Source organism: Dasypus novemcinctus, chromosome 6 (assembly GCF_030445035.2).
Source record: "Dasypus novemcinctus isolate mDasNov1 chromosome 6, mDasNov1.1.hap2, whole genome shotgun sequence".
Lineage (NCBI taxonomy): Eukaryota > Metazoa > Chordata > Mammalia > Cingulata > Dasypodidae > Dasypus > Dasypus novemcinctus.
In genome coordinates, this window is record NC_080678.1 from 127,133,681 (window position 1) to 127,155,326 (window position 21,646).

General features: G+C 38.0%; 1 protein-coding gene across 7 annotated transcripts in view; it reads left to right on the forward strand.

The window, feature by feature from the left end:
- NRG3 (neuregulin 3) overlaps positions 1-21,646 on the forward strand; it is a 1,103,107-nt gene that overhangs the window by 1,064,666 nt on the left and 16,795 nt on the right. For all 7 annotated transcript variants that reach the window (XM_058299387.2, XM_058299391.2, XM_058299388.2 and 4 more), the window contains exon 6: positions 3,666-3,792. In XM_058299387.2, the coding sequence (XP_058155370.1) occupies positions 3,666-3,792 (127 nt within the window). The remainder of the gene's footprint in view (positions 1-3,665; positions 3,793-21,646) is intronic.

Sequence of the window (21,646 nt, forward strand, 5' to 3'; positions counted from 1 at the left end):
CCAAATGTACTTTGATTGAAGTATTTCATTCATGGAAATGACATAACCTATATTTCGAAGACGATATTCAGGTGAAAATATTCAGCCCCTTTGTTTCTTGTGAGGCCTGCAGGCCTTAAGGTTCTGCTTCTACAGCATGTCTGAAATCCAATATGACTTATAAATTGCTTTTCATTATTTTTCTACCCATTTATTCCCCTAAAAATGCATCCATTTCCAGATATACTTTATGATACCTATCTGCATGTTGGGTATGTTGATCTTTAGAGGGAGCAGTGATTATAATTTTTAAAATGATGCAAACTCAGGCATGAATCCAGAATTAGAAACCTTTATTTTTTTTCTTAAACTATTTAGAAATAACTTTAGATTTAAGCAAAAATTAACATATGTGTATTTATCACAATTAATGGAGCAATATTGATACACTATTCCTAACTAGAGTGAATACTTTATTCAAACTCCCTTATTTTCACCCAATGTCTTTTATCTGTCCCAGCTCTCACTCAGGATGCCAACTTATATCTTGTTGCCCTGTCTCCTTAGGCTCCTCTTGGCTGCCACATTTGTATCTATTAATTTTGAGCACTCAGTCTGTGCCAGGGACACTGGGCTTTTCATGTATCATTTCCCAACCTTTCTACCAATTAGAGTTTTGTGCTGCATTTTTCAGATAACATTGGAATTTATTTTAAAAATAATAATTTGCCCAAACTGTACAGAAGAAATTGTAGATGGGGTCTTTGAATCTTGGTAGTTCTAGTTTGAGTTGGACGGCCTTAACTGCTCTACCATATTGCCTCCCAGAGTCTTCGCTAGATGATGTATCATTCCACGGGAAGTCCGTGCTCTAGTGCAGCTTGAAACACTTGACATTCTCTAGGAAGGTTATATGTGTAGCGGTCAGGATTTTACACAGGGCTGCCATACTTGGACTCAAGTCCTCAATTTCTTACCAACTTGTTATGTGTTACTAGACAAATCAGATCACGTCCATTAGCCTCAGCTTCCTCTAAGGTAAAATATAGATATAAAAAAAATCTACCTTGTAGAAATGTTTTAAGGATTAAGAGGGATAATACTGTGAATGGTGCAGCACAGTGTTTGAAAGAGTAGCGACTCAATGAAGGGGCGCTGTTGTTAGCACCCCCAGTTTCCCACACGGGCACTGGAGGCTGGATAACTGCAAAGCTAAGAGCTTGGCTGGAGCACCAGAGGGATAATTGCATGCAGCAGGGCGTTAGAAGGGTCTCCTTGCAAGTGCTGTGTACAAGAGAGAAATTGTGTATTTAACAATAAGCAAATTACTATGAAGAAGTAGTTAATCACTTATTTTTAGAGTATAATTTGTAGTTGTACCACATTTAAATGAAAGACTGATTAGGGTAATCACGAGAATGGAGAACAGCTGGGTAACTAGAGGACTTCAGTCTTCAGAGCTGCCAATCTCTCCGTCTTCTGGGCGGCAAGTGGGCTCTGAGACAAGCAGTCTCCTCCCGGACCCATCGAGGTGTCAGAGTGTTGAAAAGAAACCAGATTCCTCATGGGTGATTCGGAGGCCCCAGCCGATGCGGGAGTGCTAATGTGGATGTTGAGGTCTTTCCACCTGCCCAGCTGGAGCCCAGGAAATGAAAACAAACAAATAAGTAAACTTTAAAATAATTAAGCAATCCTAGAAATGGATGCCACTTTCCTGCGGGAGTCGTATTTCTCATCAGAGACCTAGAGCGTGGTTCCTTCTCCTTGTGCAATTTCCAGGCATCGCCTTCTTTATTTTTCTTTACCTGTGAAGGATGTCACAACCAACACCAAGCATCTAATGTACATTGCTGAAAGCAGTATATGCTTCTGTCGCACCCTGGGACAAGCTTCTTTTTACTAAATCCTGGATTTCTGATTCCCTTCCCCAAACCTTGGGGATAATAGAATAGGCAGACTCTATCACCTTTCCTTTTCACACGTAGTATGAGATAGTTTATATGTGTATGAGTTTTTCACTTCAGCTTGGAAGCCCCAAATCGTCCTAGGTTCTGGGGCCTCTTTCTCTTTGGTATGCGAATGAATTCATTTTAGCTCCATCCTGTATACCATGGTGTACAACTTCTGCCTGGAGTCAAGACTTATCCCAAAGCTCACATCGCCTTGGCCATGTATGTCCTGCTTCTCAGAATCACTGAGATCCTGCCAGTCTGGTCCTTCCTCTATTCCCTTTTCACCCTTGACATGATATGATGTCCCAAGAAGGAATATTACAGCAAATTATTCGTGTGATGAAAGTTTGAAGGTAGGTTACAGATGCTGAAGTAGAAGTAAGCGAGTATTCTTGAATTTAGAGGTATTTCCTGACTAAGCTAATAGGAGCCCCCTACAACTCAGAAGGACACAGTGAAAGAAATGATCTTATCACTCCCAGTATGCCCACATGTTTCCAGAAGTAGGTAATGGGATTATTAACTGAGCCTCTCAAACCTAGCTATCAACTCTAAATCATTCCAGGTTTTCTCTTTCCTTTCAAATCATATGGGTAAGAAGGGGAGGCTGGCCTTGAGAGTCCTTGGTAGACTCTGGGAATGTAGGACCTGATTCTACTCTCAAGCTGGTGTTGGCTTAGGAGAGGAAGTTTTCCAGGAAGCAGAAGCTGGGACAGGTAATTATCACCACTGGGAAAGCTGAGGAAGAAAGAGGACAACTGGGGCTACTCAGAAAATGTAGGGATGGTAGCAACCTGCTTCTTCAGAGGTTGTCACTCTCGGAAAGAGTTCTTGGTGGCAGGAAGTGGATGCTGTGATACACTGCCATGTTCCTCTTCAACAAAGAACAACTTAGTTTCAACACTAGCAGTCAGTGAGAAACAGAGTCGCTCTTCTCAAGCTCACACCCACATCTGATGGCTGGTCCAGGCGAGACTATCAAGGTCTCACTCTTGCCTTAATTTAGGGAGCAAGGTGGTCCCAGCTTCATACCTCACCATGGGATTGGCTGAGATTTTGATGAGACTGCTTCTATTAAAAGAGTATTGGACTATTATCTCATCTCATAGCATCATTGTGAAAAATAAATGCGTTAGTATAGGTAACGCACATAAAATGGTGTTTGGCACTAACTGCTCATTGAGAGTTAACTATTTTTGTTATTTACACAGTAAGAATAAAAGCTTTATAATCCAGGGCTGTTGGCAAGAATAAGGAGCTATTTCTAAAATGAAAAAGAAAGAAAACATGCAATCTCTATACATGCGCAATAGTGTGTATGCAAACCATGCAATTAAGCTACACATATTTGAATTGCACAAAAATCAATGTACCTTTAAAATATCTTCTCTGTGGCCACCTTACCCAGGGGTCACTTCCCCAAAGCACTTCCAGCGCACTGTGCACTGGGCCAGGGACCGCTGGTATCCATGCTGGTGGGGACAAGGCGGCGGTTTCTGTTTGCTCCAGGGTGCCATGGATGTGAATGTCTGAGTGGAAATGGAAAGTAATGGAAAACAGGGAGTTGTGTCTAAATCAGAAATATTTCCTAGTGGGGTTGAAAATGAGTGAAAGGTTCTCCTTGCTAATTGAATTTATTGATGAGTGAATCTCAAAAATTATAAATACAATAAATATCCTTATAAGTAGAATAAATAAATAATTGTTTATATGTTCATTTATTTAAACCTGCAGGAAGCAAAGTAAACAAATCCATGAGCAGCTGAAAGAGACCCAAAATGGCAAAAACTACAGTCTCAAAGCATCCAGCACGATGGCGAAGTCAGAAAACCTGACCAAGAGCCACGTCCAGCTGCAAAATGTGAGTGACCCGTCCAATCTTCCCTCCCCAGCCACCTGAGAGCCCAGGTTCAGACCTCTGATGCCAAATTCTGGTAGACAGGGAGCCTGCAAACAGACTTATGTATTCTTCTCAGCCTGTTTGATTTCTGCTTAAATCATCATGCGGGTCTGTGTGCACTTACATGGAAGCTCTTCTGCCATGTGCATTGCTCTCTGGTAGAACAAAAGCTTCAGTTGTTGGTTCAACAAACACTCCCTTTGTGCCCGAATGGGTGCTGGGCCCAAGGACACAGAGTATCTGTGTCTGCTGCATGGGAATTTGTGTGCAGCGGGAAGGACAGATAGTAGGACCGGAAGAGGGTGGGTGCTTCCGCTGAGGCTGGAGAAGAAGCAGCCGCAGGAGGGGATGGGGTGGAGGTGAACGGAGGCTGCCTCCTAACAAAGCCAGGCTTGAATGGGCTTTTGAAGGGTAGGAAAGGTTCACCAGGTCGTCTAAGCACTAAAAACCTGGAGCTAATGTGCAGCAGCCTTGGAACCCTGGGCACACTTGCTGTGTTCCTACAACTCCCAGTCAGTGGGCGTGAGAGGAGTCAAAGGGGAGAGCTGAGGTCGTAGAATCCACACTTCCAGATTCCCAGGCCTTAGAAGCACAGGGGAACTTGAAGGTAAATACACACTGATTCACACACTCTTCGTAAAGTAGTTTTAATCATCTCTGAGATAGATTGCAAAACACTAAATTAAAGACAAGAGGATACTGTTTGATACACAAGGGAATATTCCTCTCCCAGGAGCAATTCTCTGTGTCGCCCTTCCCCCCACGAGATTGCACTTCTTGGTTTTGAGGTCCAGGGCTAAGGAACAAAAGGCCCTCTCCAAACCCAGCATTTGAGTATAATAGGCAATCACCCAGGACGTAGGCAAGCCCTACAAATGCTTAAATCGCTGGGAATTTATATCATTTGTGATTCTAAGAAACCATTACCCCCCAAATCACCGTTATACTGTGCATAACAGATGTCATTAGATGGCTCAATGCAGAATTCATAAATCAGAACCGCTTTCCAAAAAAGTTGCATTAAATTTTTATTTATGGCAATGGGCTGGGATCGTTCTTTTCAGAAACAGACAGAATGCCTCTGCTAATGATTTCTAATGCGTATAATCAGCGGCCCTGACACAGCCAGGGTGAGCACAGCCTTCTATTTCCCAGGTAGCAGGCCCCTCTGCTTCTCACAAGGCTGCAGCCAGAGCACACAGGCAGTTCTGTAACCAACTTTTTCACCTGGCAGGTGACGCACAGCATTTTGTTCTGCTTTACCATCTGCCCAAGGCTCTCTGAGATGATTGCATGCCAGTCCACAGGCACCCGACCCTCAGTGTTTGCACCTAGCTCCCCTCCTACCCGACATTTAGGTTCTTTCTCATGGTTTAGTGAGTGCTTATTGCAACATCAGGATCAACTCTTCAAGCATGGGCTCCTCCCCTTCATGGGACTGGGATTTTTAGATTTGAAATTACCAGAAAGAAGTTACTGGTGTGAGGGTTCGAACACTTCAAAAGATCTCGGACATCTAGGATTTTGTTTCCCTTTTTTTTCCCTCTTCCCTTTCCGCCCCTCCCCAACACTATGCACATTGGCAAGGGGGTGGCAAGGGGTGGGCTCGGGGGGCTCCGACTCAGGGGCTGCAGATAGAGTACTGAGAAAGAGCCTTTTTATATTCATTGCCTTTGCATAAGGAGAGCAGATGGAGGCTCTTTTGTCTTTGGTTTGACCAGCTAGGGTGCCATGTTCAAAATGATCTTCAGTCTAAGAGCTCAGAAAACCTGGGAATCCAGGCCTCTTGAGGGCCTTGAAGTAGCAAAGCAAGGAGCACGGAAGGGCAAACTTGCCCACCAGCTTTGTACACGCTGCCTGTTCAGGCTCAAGGGATTGCCTGGCCAGGTCCCTTTATAGTTCTGGAATGGGTTGAACATACTCTGATAAGTTGCATTCCCAAAGCCGTATATCAATTTCAGTGCTAGACAGTGATGGGAGTTACTAGCAGTTTGCTATACCCTTGTCAGCATTTCTTTTGATACTTTAATATAATGGGGGAAATGATACTTTTCAAAATTGCATTCCTTTATTTGATAGTGATGTTTGATATCTGTCTACATATTTTTAGTCAAATTTCCTCTTTGGTGAATTAAGGGTCAATACCATTTGCTTATAATCTTATTGTGAAAATAAAATAACAATTTGATTTCAATTCCCCAAGCCATATGCTTTGGGAGAAAATAGTGATGGAGATTAAATATCAATCATCCATTAAAAATGGTGTAACTATTTTAAGAACGTTTGTTTTCCTCCAATGTTCTCCTTAAGATGAAGTTTGAAGTACAGTAGTACAGGTGGGCTTAAAGAAAGCAGTGGTGAGAATTCCTGGGGTGGATAGAAAAACACAAACATGTTAGAGAAAACGTCAGAAAAAATGTTTCTTTCATATATCTTTTTTTTTCTTCCAACAAGAGCTATGAAGAAATACCAATTTTAATAATTTCAATAATATAAACAAAAGTGATAAATGAAATAATGATGAAGTTGGGAAAGCGTTGGATTCCTCTAGGGTCTTGGCTATGTAGCCTAAAATTACATGCCAGTTTAGTTAGGCCAGTAAAAGAATTTATTGAGAAATGGGGGAAATGAATAGATATTACTGAGAAATGGGAGAAAAGGGCTGAAATATGCAATGAGATTTGATGTGGGCTCCTCCAGGCAGAGAGAGCAATTCAGCTTGTGCAGTTGCCCTTATTAAGGTATTAATTACTCTTAATTGCTCCTCCCTTTACTAATGCTTAGGGGAGAGGCCCCAGTGATTATTGGTTACCTCATCAATGGTGGGGGCAATGGTGAGGCCTTTTGTGTGGGGTTATCTGGAACCAGTGGGAATACATGTTTGGAATTATCTGGGGCATATCATTTGGTCTGGAAAGAATCCCAACTTGACTTCAAGATCAAGGTCTCAGCAGAGTCTCGTCCTCATGTTGTCTGTTGGCCATATTGTCTGTTGGCCATGTTGTCGCTCACTTTCTCCTTGTTTCCCTGTACCTACTTGCCTTAATGATAACAGTGATAGAAAATACCATGTTCTGGACACATAGTAAATGCTATTTAAGTGACTGTCTTGTGTCATTTATTCTGAACAACATCTATATAATTTGTACAACAATGTGCAGAAGTGGGAAATGGGGCTCAGAACTTGAGAGTTATCTTAGACAGGACCTGAGCAAAGCAGATGCAAACACACTTCCATAAAAGGAACTCAACTAGGGGCAATTCTGTCCCCTAGGGGACGTTTGGTAATGGCCAGAGACCCTTTGGTTGTTAAAACTTGAGCGAGAGCTGCTAGTTGGCAACTGGTGGGTAGAGGCCAGGGAGGTTAATAAACATTCTACAGTCGAAGGTAAAATAGGAGTCAGATTTCAGACTACAGCACTTTATTGAGGACACCAAAGCTTTGCCACGGAAGCCAGATCACTTGTACGTCTAGAAGCAACTTCAGGGTTCTAAGGATGGCAAAGGGTTTTTATTGACCTATGAAGGAAGTCATCTTGACTCCTGAACAAGGGTTTGTACTTCTTATTGCGGTTGGTTAGGACAGGTGGGCTTTATTTTGTCTTTGGTAAAATGTATTTAACTTGCATCTTGGTTGGCTGCTTTGGTGGGAATTTCAAATTTCCAAAGACATCAAGAAGAAATGAAAGATTTCAAAGAGGACATACAGTTTGAGTTTGTTTTTTGTTTGTTTGTTTTTTGTTTGGGCTCTATGGAGACCCCATGGCTTTCTCTATATAACTTTATCACTATAATGCACATGATAGTACACCCTGGACAGTTTCCTTCCCAAAATGTCAAGAGTGCTGAGGAAGTCAGAGTCCACATTCAGATTGCAAAATATGACCTTTAGAAAGGCCACAGCTAGGAAAGGAGTTCCAACAACAACCTTCCCACTGCAGGCATTTCCTTTGACTACTCATCCAGGTACCATCATCCTTGGGAGGGAAAATCCCTGACTTGTTTGCCATTTCAGGCAAATCTGTCTCTTTATCTTGAAGCCCAGGTTAACTGCTTGAAATTCTCTGCAAACTGCAGTGTTTAGCAAATGAATTTTCTGTGCCTGGCATTGCCTTACTTCATTAAACTTTCATGGGGAAGGGTCTCAGTTTGCAGTCACTTAACAAGATGTGAAACATCCAGTCAAGAGAAGCAACATGTTACCCTGGAAGCACTTGACTCAGAGGCTGCAGAATGAGTGTGGATTGTACCTGGCTCTGTCTTGGAAGAATATAGCACATACCCTAGTTTAGGAATGGTGAAGCCTTTGTGACTAAAAAGAGGTGAACTGACCTCATTCATTTCATCCTGAGTGAGAAGAGCTGGGGCTAGAATTCTAATCTCCTGAGCAGCCAAGGGTCTTTCCAGTGATTGCCAAGGGCATGGGCCTTCTCAGCAGGATTCAGAGATCAGAAAGTGAGATTATCATACAAAAGATGAGCCGCCTTCTTTTTAAAATCAAGAAAAAATATATCTAATTGAAAATCAAGGGAAGGAAATGATATACTGCTTCCCACCTGTTTTTAAATAAACATCTCAGGAAGATAAATTGATGGGGATAACATTCCATGAGAAAGAATTAGAGGCTAATATTTGCATTTTGTATTAACAAAGATTAGGAAGGTTAGGAAGGATTTAATGCCTCACACAGCCTTAATAATTGGTAGAGAGGCATTCATTTATTTACCGGTGCCTGCTGAATATTTTATTCTTTTGGGTACTGCACAGAGATCTTAAAACACAAACACTAAAGATGGTTCCTGAGCTGAATAAGTTTACAAGCTAGTGATAGAGACAATAAGTAAGCACATACTTACAAAAATAATAACAGAGCTATGCTTTGCCAAGTTGTTGTCAGAGAATAGAAAAGGGACATCTGAAATTGATGGGAGGAGGGCAGTGAATGGTGAAGCCTGCCCAAAGTAGGTGGCATCTGAACCGTCTTGAGAAAGAGCCAAAGGTCATTGAACAAATGCAGAGCGTAGGTCAGAAGAAACAACTCTTTGTAGTGTGCTTCACAGTTAGTTTTCATTATTCCTACTCCAAAACCTGATTTCTTCCTCTAAATATCCGATTTTAACTTATTGATTCTACCTAAATTCATTCTTGCATCAATTCAAATATATATCATATACCTAGCAAGTACTAGGCCCAGCACTGGACTAAGGATATTATGACCAAAAATGCCGATGTCACTGCTTTCAAGGAGTTTACCAATGACTGTAGAAGATAGTTACTAATCAAACAATCCACAAAGATGTGTGGAGAACTATCAGCATCATGGTCTAAATCCTGCAGGAACAAGTGCTACAGAGTTTGTGCTAGGCAGGTCAGAGAGGAACCTGACAAAAATAGGAAAGGACTCTCTAAAAAGAGGGACCAGCATTGGCCGACGTTCTGTAGGGAAGCGGAATCCTGGCTGGGCCTGGGGTCTGGAGAACATCTCGAGCAACATTATTTTGCTTCAGTGGAAATGTGTTAAAATTTGATGACAAATGTCATAGTTCTTCCTGCCGTGGTGCATGGTGTGAAATTTTTCAAAACAGCAACAACTGTCAAGTTGTCTTTAATTACTTGAATTAGCAATCCAGATGAAATCACTTTTTAAAACATGCTGTAACCACCAATTTCTCCAGCCTATGGCCTTATAAGTTAGGCCTGCAATAAAGAACTGTTTGACACTGATGGAGATGGATTGGGAGCAACACTGAGAGACACTTAAGCCAGTTTTAAATATCCCAACCCCCTGCCTTTATTGCCAAGGGTTCCAGACCAGGTGATTATCATTTCTGCAACCTTGTTCTCCAACATGGTCTCTACGTTCATTTAACTCTCTGACTCCTGCCTCATGGCAGTGGCAGACCTGGAAACAACAGCATGGTTGCTCTCCTTCCAACAAGCACTTGCATCCTTTGACAGGTCTGTTGCTTTCAAGGCACCTCACCCAAGGCGTTAGGAGCAGGGCAGGGGATGGCACACTCCAGCGAGGACACTCTGAGCACTCCCCAGGGAGGTTCAAGGAGGCCAACTGGGATGCATGCTTCCCCGTGAGATGACAGTGCTGACCAGGGTCTAATGTGAGCATGTAAAATGAAACCAACCCAGCTCTGGCCCGAGGACCAGTGAATGGACTGTGTCATCTCTTTATTCATTTCCCAAGCAGCGTTTTGTACATTATAGCAAAGGAGAGCTTAACACATCATGTGCACTAAAACTTCCAGATCTATATGAGTGCAAGGAAAGAACATAGGATCAGGTTCCTTAGTTTTTCAACTATAGAGGATAGGGTTGGGGCTGGCTAGGCAGGGAGCTCTCCTGAGCACTTCGACTTCACCAGAAATCTACTTGAATGGATAAAATTGTGCAGACTTGAACTCCTCCCAGGGATGGCATGCATGTACATGTTAGAAGGAACTGTTTTCAGCCTAGGGTTAGGGGGCGCTATAGCTGAGCTACTTGGGAAAATGGAGACTGAATTTTTCCGTTGGCCTCTATATTCACATTTTCAAAAAAATCTATCTATCTATCTATCTATCTATCTATCTTTAGAGTGTATCTCTTGCTTTTAAAAAAAATTAGACTATTTTTTAGAACAGTTTTAGATGTACAGAAAAATTGACATGATACTGCAGAGACTTCCTAAATACTCCACATGCAGTTTCTCCTCTTATTCTCATCTTACATTTGAATGGTAATTTGCTACAAGTAAGGAACCAATATAGATGCATTATTACTAACTTAAGTTCATGGTACTTTCAGATTGCCTTTTGTTTTAAAGTATTGCCCTTTTTTGTTGTTGGACTACGATCCCACCCATGATACCATAGTACATTTAATTTTCCTATCTTTAGTTCCCTTTTGTCTGTGACTTTCAGATTTTGCTTGTTTTTGATGACTTGGATGGTTTTAAGGAGCACTGATGAAGTATTTCATAGGGTCACTTCTATTGGAATTCATCGGATATTTTTTTCATGAATAGACTGAGATTATGAGGTAAGGCAAGGAAGACCACCGAGGTGAAGTGCCATTTTCATCACATCATACCAAGAGTACATATAATCAATATGATTTATCAGTGCTGAGTTGACCTTGAGTACCTGGTTGGAGTAGTGTTTGTCAGGTTTATCTACTGTACAATTATTCTTTTTTTCCCCTACATTTCTTCCTACTCTTTGGAAGGAAGTCATGCACAGCCCACACTTAAGGAATGGGATCTGTGGCCCCTCTACATGAGGGCAGAGTGTCTACATAAATTATTTGGAATTCTACTACAAAATATTTATCTCTTCTCTACCATGTATTTATTACTTGACTCATTTATTTATATCAATATGGATTTACAGATATTTATTTTATACTTTGAGTTGTAGTATACTACTACTTAATTTATATTGTTGCTCAAACTTTTCCAGATTTGGCCATTGAGAGCTCTTTCAGTTGGCTCCTGTGTCACTTTGACATACCCCCATGAATTCAATGTAGGTTTTTTTGTTTTGTTTTTATTAGCACTTACTTTATGGCACTGTAAGGTGTTCCAAGCTTGTCTTGAATATATTCCATTCCATTTCCTCAAAGAGCCTTGTTTCCTTTCATTGTTGAATAGTCTTAGAAGCCAAGATCTGGGCATGTGGTTGTAGCTACTAGCCATCCTTACTCTAGGTCCTCTTAGTTGACAGAGAAAAGAAATAGATATGTGTATACTAATACATATTCATATACACATCTATAAATAATTCTACATGTAAAGTCTGTATCAGTTTAATACTAAACATGAGTTCATTCTGATACTCCACTTCTAACCCCTTGAACATGGCTTCTTTCCCTTGTTTATCCCACCCCAACAGTGAGAAACTTGGCTCTCACTCCTCCTCGTCTACTTACTTAATTGTTTTAATCCAGTATATATGGATATCATTATCAGAATTGTTAAACCATACCCTATGAGAATTTATATGTTTATAAAAGGGTTTATACAAAACTCATTTTGCCTTTATTCCTACAAACAGCATCCATTTCCCAAAACGCTTGGGTCAGTACCACTTACCCCACCCCTCACTGACACTGTTTCACACGTTTAAAATGCATGAGATTCTCTGGTCACAGCTGCGTTCTTGGCTACAATGCCTGGCTTCCTAAGTGATTACTCTTGTTTTTATTTGCATTCATAACCATTCGCTCTTTGCACAATAAATTTCTATGCACTTTCACAAATGCGTAATGTCATGCAGAATAATATCACTTTGGCATAAATATCCCTGATGCTTCATCTCTTCAACCTTTTCTTTCTTCCTCCAAACCCCTGGCATCCACTGAAACATTGCTTTTTTTTACTGTCTCTATAGTTCTACCTTTTCTAGAATGACATATAATTGAAATCGTATAGGATGTAGCCTTTTCAGAGTAGCTTCTTTCACTTAATAGTAAGCATTTAAGATTCATCCAAGACTTTTCCTAGCTTAATAGCTTGTTTATTTTTTATCACTGAATAATGTTGTATTGTACGGATGCTCCACAATTGTATTCATTCACCTATTGATGGAAATCTTAATTGCTTTGAGCTTGAGGCAATTATAAATAAAGCTGCCATAAACATTCGCACACACATTTTTGAGTGGACATATGTTTTAAAATTGTTTGAGTGAATATGTAGGAGCGCAATTGCTGGATCCTATGGTAAAACTATGTTTAGCTTTGTAAGAAATTGCCAAACTGCCTTCCAAAGTGGAAGGACCACTTGCCTTTCCACCAGCAATGAGAGTACCTATTGATCTACATTCTCTATCCTCGCCAGCATGTGACATTGTCAATATTTTGGAGTTTAGTCATTCTAATTGGTGTTTAGTATTATCTCATTGTTTTAAGTTGCAATTCTCTAATGAAAAATGACTTTGAGCATCTTTTCATATCTTTATTTGCCATCTCTATATGTTTTCTTGGAGAGGTGTCTCTTCAGATATTTTGCCTCCTTTTAATTGTGTTTTTTATTTTCTTATTGTTGAGTTTTTAAAATTCTTCATGTATTTTGGATAAAAGCCCATTATCAAATCTGTGTTTTACAAATATTTTTTCCCAGGCTATGAATTGTTTTTTGTTTTTTTTTTTTTTTGTTCTCTTAAAAATGTCTTTTGTAGAGTAGATATTTTTATTCTAATAGAGCCCAATTTCACAATTTTTCCTTTTGTGGATCATTATTTGGAAATTATATCTGAAACTTCATCACCAAACTCATGGGCACTTTGATTTTCTCTTAGATTTTGTTTTAGTATGTTAGAGTGTCGTGTTTTATATTTAGATCTATGATCTATTATGAGTTAAGTTTTGTCAAAGTTCTGTGTCTAGGTTTAATATTTTGCATATGAAAATCCAATTGTTTCAGTACCATTTGCTGAATAGACTATTCTTTTTTCCACTGAATTGGCTTTGCTCCTTTGTCAATGATCAGGTGACTATATTTGTGTGGGTCTACTTCTGACCTTACTGTTCTATTCCACTGCTCTATGTGTCTGTTCTTTTACCAATGCTGGGCTACCTTGATTACTCTAGCTTTATGATAAGTCTTGAAATCAGGTAATTTGTTCCTTGTTTTTTAGTTATTTTGTTGGTTATTCTGGGTCAGTTTCCAAATGGTTCCTGAAGTTTTGATTAGCATTTTGTTGAGTCAGTAGATCAATTTGGGATGAAACGACTGTTGCATTCTCTCACACTGAAAGAAGATATAGGAGAAAACCCAGGCAGGACTGCCCCAACTACCTTCAAAGGGTCAGTCATGATCATGGAAATAGAGGCACTGAATGCCTGGATGATCAGTCCAAGGCATTTATTAGGAGAACTTACAGAGAGCTGAAATATCATGTAAGAATAGTAGTAAGACTGGCAAGAAGTTCCTTTGAATATGTCCATGCCTATGATAACCACTCTTCATATTATATATGATTGAGGAACAAAGTTGGCCACATGTCTGTATGGTAATACATATTAGTATGTATTCTTTTCTCAAAACAAGATGTGCTCAGAGTGGGCTGTGCTCAAAGTTAGAGCAGCCAAAATTCAATGTGCATCCAAGATGTTATAGGAAGGAATGTCTGAGGACAGGGGAGAGGTCAATTCTCAGTAAGGTAGGAGATGCTACATGTATCATCTAAAACCAACTCAGCAATATTCACTCCTCAAGTCCATGAATATAGAATACATTATACTTCCATTTATTTAGGTGTTCTTTGATTTATTTCATCAGAGTTTTCTAGTTTTCTGCATATAGATCCTGTACATACTTTGTTAGTATTTTGTTTTGGGGATGCAATTGTAAATGGTGTTTTCAATTTTAAGTTCTACTTGATCAATGCTGTTCTATAGGAAAGCAATTGAATTCTTTCTATTAACCTATAACCTTGTTATAATCATTTATTAGTTCTTGTAGATTTTATTTTTTTGGTCAGTTCTTTAGGATTTTCTACATGGACAATTGTGCCATTTATAAACAAAGCTAGTTTTTTTTCGTCTTTACTTATCCATATAAATTTTATTTTCTTTTGTTGTCTTATTGCACTGGCTAGAACTTCTATACTTTATTGCATACAAGCAGTAAGAGTGGAGTTCCTTACTTTGTTCTCAATTATAGAAGGAACGTATTGTCTTTCCTCATTTTATATAATACTAGATCTAGGTATTTTGTATATGCTCTGAATCAAATTGAGGAAATTCCTTCTATATACTTTTGAGAGAAATTTTGTTTTAAATCATGAATTGGTTTTAAATTATATCAAGTGATTTTTCTGTATTGATTAATAGGCTCATGTGATATCTCTTCTTTAGCCTGCTCATATGGTGGATTATACTGATTAGTTTTCAAATATTGAGTCAGGCTTGCATCCTTATACTTTTCATACATTGTTGAACAAAAATTTGCTAATATTTGTTCATGAGAGATATTGTCCTATAGTTCTCCTTTCCTGATGTGTCTTTACCAAATTTGGTAGGTGGGTAAAGCTGGTCCCATGGGATGATGTAGGAACTCCTTGAAACTGCTCTTCTGAAACTGTTTTCTAGAAGAGATTGTTGAGAATGACTGTTGTCATTTCTTCTTTAAAAGTGTGGGACAATTCATCAGTGAAACCCTCTGGGCCTAGTGCTTTTCTGTTTTTTAGGAGGATATTAACTATTCATTTCTTTTCTTTAATAGCTGTAGGGCTATTCCAATTATCAGATTTTTCTCGTGGACATAGAGCTGTTCATAGTATTCCTTCATTGTCCTTTAAAATCTATGAGATCAGAAGTGATTACTCCTTTTTCATGTCTGATAATGGTAATTTCTGTCTTCATTCTTTTTTCCTTCTAAGTTAGCCTGAACTGAGATTTATCTATCTTATTGATATTTCAAAAAATCAATTTTTGGTTCCATTGATTTTTCTCTTTTGTTTTCCTATTTTCAATCTCATTGATTTCTGCTTTAATTTTTTTTTTTATTATGCTAGTGTAGGCTTAAATTGCTCTTCTTTCCCTAGTTTCTTAAAGAGGAAGTTTAGATTATTGATTTTAGATCTTTCTTCTTTGATATAATAAGCATTTAATGTGATGAATTTCTTTCTAATCACTGCTTTTGCTGCATCCCTAAGACCTTGATCAGGTGTGTTTTCATTTCATTCAAAATATATTTAGCCTTTTTTGAAATTTCTTCTTTGACCCATGCATTAGTCAGCCAAAGGGGTGCTGATGCAAAGTACCAGAACTCTGTTGGCTTTTATAAAGGGCATTTATTTGGGGGTAGAAGTGTACAATCACAAGGCCTTAAAGAGTTCAACTCTAGGTACCATAAGAGATACTTTCTTACCCAAAGTCACTTGCCACGTGTTGAGGCAAGATGGAGAGCAAGGTTTGCAAGGGTTCCTCTTAAGACTCGGTGGTCCCAACTTCTCTGATCTCAACTATAGACTGGCATAGGTCTCTTCTCTCTCCCCAGAGCTGATTTCTTTCCAGGCTCAGCTGCTCTGTTCTCTTCATAAGTTCAGCCATAAACTATCAGGCTCATCTCTTCCCGGGGCTGCAGGATCACCGGTGTAAATTCTCTGTATTTCTACTTTTGTGTGAGAGTCTGTTTTATCCCCACCAATGGGGTGGGGACTCAACCCTGCATGCTCAAATGATGTGGTTGAATCAAAGCTCTAATCTCAATATAATTTAATTAAAGACACCTCAGCTTAATCTAATCCAATCAAAGAGTATAACACCCAGAAAAACAGACCAATTTACAAACATAATCAAATATCTTTTTTTGGAATTCATAAATAATATCAAACTGCCACAACCCATACGTTTTTAGAAAATACATTGTTTAAACTCCAAATTTGGTGGGATTTTCCAGTTACTTTTATGTTATTACTTTCTCCTTTAATTCCATTGAGATCTGTGAACACACTTTGTATAATTCCTATACTTTTAAATTGTTAAGGTGTGTTTTATTCCCCAGAATATGTTCTCTCTTGGTGCCACATGAGCTTAGGGAGAATGTGTATTGTTCTTTAGTTGAGTGGAAGAGGCTATAAATGTCAATTACATCTAGTTGAAAGGCGGTGATATTCAAATACATTTTACCCTTACTGAAATTCTCCTTGCTTCATCTATCAGTTAATGAATAAGGGATACTGAAGTCTCCAGCTACAATAGCAGATTTATCTATTTCTCCTTACAGCTTTATCAGTTTTTGCCACACTTTTTTGGATAATCTTCTGGTGGATGCATAGATGTTAAGGAACCTTGCTTGGTGTTGAATGAGATATCTAGACCTGTGGTTTGTTGTCTGACACTAGTTTCAGAAATTTCTCTACCATTACTACTTCAATATTACATTTTGCTCCTGGTGTCACAATTAGATGAATGGTGTACGTTTTGAAATTGTCATAGCAATTTTGGATATTCTGTTATGTTTTTTGTGTTTTTTCATCCTCTTTTTTCCTCTTGGTGTTTCAGTTCAGGATGCTTCTATTGATATGTCCTCAAGCTCACAGATTCTTGGCTTAGCTATGTCCAGTATATTGATGATGCCATCAAATGTCTTTTCATTTCTGTAAAGAGATTTTTAAATTTCTCTCATTATCTTTTTATTCTTTCTTAGAAATCCCATCTCTCTTTTTACAATATCTATCTCTCCTTGCATGTTGTCTACATTTCCCTTTAGAATCCTAATCTTATTAGTTGTATTTATGCAAAATTTTTGTCAGATCATTTCCATATCCATGCAATATTGGAGTCTATTTCTGATGCCTACTTTGTCTCTTAAAACCATTGTGTTCTTGTTGTTTGTCTTTTAGAATGAATTTTTGTTGAAAACCAAGAATAGTGTATCAGGGAATAGGAACTGAAGTAAACTGGCATTTAGTGTGAGATTTTATGTTAATCTGGTTAGTAGTTTAGCCTTTTAAAATGTTTGTTTTAGCTGTAGGTGCCAAGAGCTTCAAAATACTCCAGTGTCCTTATTTTGTCTCCACTCTTAGCTTTGGGTTTCCCTAAAAACGTCCTCTTAAATAAGTCTACGTTTCAAAGTTTTTTTCAGCTATAGTCCTGTTGTTATCCAGGAGCCTTTTTGATGTGATCATAAGGAGTTGAGGAGGGGAAATCTGTTATTACCGTATGATTTAATCTCACTCATTTAATGGGCCTCTTCTCTTTCGTCTGCCCCTTAATTGAGACCCCAAAGCTAGCAGGGAATGAGGAGGAAATGCTGTACTCCAGGAGAGGTGATGCTCTGGTAACGTCTTTTTCACTGCAAGTATGCTGTTGTTATGGAGCATTAATGTTCTGGGTGTGCTTCAAAATACACCCACACCTACCACGGATATGATATGATGTATCTTGGGCTCTTCTTCATGAGTATGTCTTGGTGTTCTTAGAGGTTAAACCCATGAAAGCATGCCCCAGCCACCCAAGACTGCTGCCCCTAGAAGATCTCATTCTCACCCTGACACACCTCCCAGCAACTCATCAGAATTATCAATTAAGTAGTCTTTTCACTGTTTGTTTCTAGAGGCTTCCAGAAGCTCCAGGTAAGTGGATCTTAGCTTTGATCTCTTGTATTCACACATGTCTCCAGATTTTGGGGTATTTGCCTTGCCACCTCAATTCTCTGATGAGTATGAAAATAGTCATTGGGTTTCATTTCCTTCAGCTTTTATCTCATAAGGACAGGAGCGATGACTTCCAAGCTCTTTACATGTGGGTGCTGAAACCATAAACTATCTCTAAATTCATTTTGAATATCAGTTTGAAGGAGTATGATGTTATTATGATTTTTAATTGTTATTTTTATTTTAGTGTTTTTTTCTCTTTCCATGTTTTTTTAACCAACTCTGAATAGAAATACCAGCAACTAAAATCTGGATCTCAAGGTAATTTAATGCTGAAATGAAAATGATTCCTACAGAGATTGTGAGAGAAGGGAAAATGATCCAGAATGATGAAGTTTGAAATCAATTTTGTGTTCATGGTGCAAAATATTATATTTGGAAGCAACCATATAATTAAACAATGGCTGAAACATTTAAAAGAAAAATTTAGTATACTGTATCTCTTATAAACACTGTGAAGAAACAGAACAAATAAAAGATGGATTCTATGCAAGAATTTTATCCAGGACTTTGGACATTGTCATTTACCATAGAGGCTGTGAACTAATAGCCCAAAAGCTGAATTCAGCATTTTACATGTTTTGTTTAAAATAATGAATACTTTACCAACTTTTAAACATTACATAATTTTTCTAGAAGATCCGGATGCCCCAGAAACACTTGGCCAGAATTGCCCCTGATAGCTCTCTGCAGGAGCTGAGCAGAAATCTGCCACCTCATTTGCCACAAATGTCCACAAATCATTTCATAGGTTTCTCTAGCTAGCCATTCCAAATATCCGAGCTTGGCTTTTAAACCCATTAGGTAGAAATTGGAAAAAGCAAAACAACCCTAAGGGGTCTTTATAGAGCCTGGAAGTCAGCTAGAAATTCAGGGTGTTGATTACACTTCACTCAGCACTAAAATTCAGAATGTTGATTATAGTTCACTAAAACCTTGGCTTTTTCCATGGATGGTTTATAATGCACACATTATGTAATAAAGAGGCACATATGGAGGAATTTCCATGGTACATTGGAGATTGATTGTTCTTGAGTTGTTGAAAATAACCTCCTTTTCCAAATTATCTATCTTCTTTTAGTTCTGGGCCTCCATTTTGCATGAGGTTTACTCCATTTTGACTTTAACTCCATTTTGCATGAGGTCTGAGGAACTTCTGCAGATGTCTCTGTAGAGTTAAGATTCTTGTTCAAGATGTGCTTATTCCTGCCACTATGTGTTTGATTCTGGAAGTGCTTGAAAAGAAGCATCTAGTTTGAGCTTTTGAACTTGACGATACATAGCCTTGACATGTTCTCTATTCCCTGAATCCATACCCACCAAAATCCTTTTCCCCAATGACAGCCCCTGTGTATTAGTCAGGGTTCTCTACGGAAACAGAATCTACAAGGGATTTATCAGAGTCTCTCATGCAGCTTTGGGGATGCACAAGTCCAACTTCCACAGGCAGTCTGCAACCAGGGGCTCTGATGAAAGTCCAATGAAGATTCTTGAAGAGTTCTGGGAGATGTTGGCTATCTAAAGATGAACTGGGAAATTCTCTCTCAATGCTGGAATCACACTTCCCCTTTTAAGGGATTCAACTGATTGGGTTATGCGTCACTCATTGCTGATGGCAATCTCCCTGATTGATGTAATTATAACCAGCTATCTATGATTTACCACTGCAATAAAGCAAATGGTGACTATAATCCATAAACGACCTTGTAATTACAGTTAGCCCAGTGCTTGCTTGACCAAACAACTGGGAACAATTACCTACCCGAGTCGACACAATAGCCTAACCATCACACCCTGTGAATAATTCATCTTATTTTGTTTTTTTTAAAATCATGATCCTGAGGGGTATCGTGGGAAATGCACACGTGCCCACATACACTGATACAAGTGTATATCCCCCAAAACATGTGTATATGCACATCCAAAAACTGTGTCTTATACATATATATAAATACGTATGTATACACATATAAATTTAAATACAAAATAATACTGCATTTTCCTTATTTACACAAATGGAATCATATGCATACTTTTTATGCATCACTTTTATTCTTTTCTACTTTTTTCTATTCTTTTGTACCTTATTATATAATAGTCATTTATGGATATATATCTTGTTTCCAATTGTTTCTTCTTTGTATTTGTTTTGTTTTGTTATTAACAGTACAAATATTCTAAGAAATAAGTATGCTAAAATGTCCTGGTAACTGTATCATTTTGAAATTTTAAAGTAATAGCAGGGTTGGAAATTCCTAGAAGTAAAATTCTGCATCAAAAGTATGCATATTTAAAATTTTGAAATGCAAATTTCCCCAACAAATTAGCACTGACGATTCTACTTTTCGTGGATCTTTTTCTGTACTAGATATTCTTGACATTTAATTTTTCACTATTCTTACATTCGTTCTTTAATAATGAATGAAGTTATTTATCTTTCCATATGCTTATTGCATATCTGCCTTTATTTTTCTGTGAAATTGTTGTTCATTTTTTTTTCTAGTGAACTTTTGTGCAACCTATAAATATTAAGAATAACCTTTCTCTGACATATTAATAATTAATATTGCCCCAGTTTTTTAAACTTGTGTTTTGATTTGTTAATAATCACTCTTGTTACTTACAATATTTAAATTAGTAGATATTCAAATTTAACGCATATTTTTCCTTTATGGATTCTAAGTATTGTGTCCGGGTAAGAAGTGTCTTTCTCCCTTAAGGTTATGAATAAATTTACCCACATAGTTTTATAACATTTTACAAATCTATTTTAATTAACCAGTAGTTCATGAATATGTCTCTTTATCAAATTTTAAAGGTACAGATTAGTCTAAAATTCTACTTTCCTTTTATCCACAATTGCATTTTTGTGACTTGTTGAAAATGTCTTTTTTATCTAAAGCTATAGCTTTAGATATTTTTCTAATATGTTTCTCATTTTGTTGTATATTTACACTTTAATTACCTTGATTTTTGTTTTAATGAATTAGTATAGGAAATGAATTTATTGATCGATTTCTTCATGGCTAGCAATTGCTTCAGCACCTTTATATGTTAATTCTTTTTTTCTGATTTGAAAGGTCACCATGCTTCCACATCATTGTAATAAAGGCTCTCAATATAATTGTAGATTTGTCAATTTCTTCAAATAGTACTAGTAATTTTACATTATATTTTTGAAGTTATCTTGTTAGATTAATTAGAATTTACAACTGTTTATGACTTGGTAGATTGTTCACTTTATTATTATGAATGCCCTTCTCCCCTCTTTTGAAACATTCTTTGTGCTGAATTATGCTTTATTTGACATTTTTACCATGGCAGGTATTGCCTGTTTTGCCAGAATTTGCAGGATATGTCTCTGTCCATGCTATTTCATGTTTTCATCTGCTTTTTTAAGGGAGCTTTTTCAGTACAATATGACTGTATTTTCTTAAATCCGTCTGTGAATGCCTATCTTTTATAGTTAAATTTAGTAAATTCATCACTGATGGTTTTAGGCTCATCCTTTCAATTAAATATCCTCTCTCACTACAACCCTACCATTCTTTCTTGTTTTTTTAATTTAATTAATGATGACTTGTCATTCATTCTCCCTCTCTAGTGGTTTGTATATTATGTATGTTTCATATTCTAGTGGTATCTATTTTTTAATACAA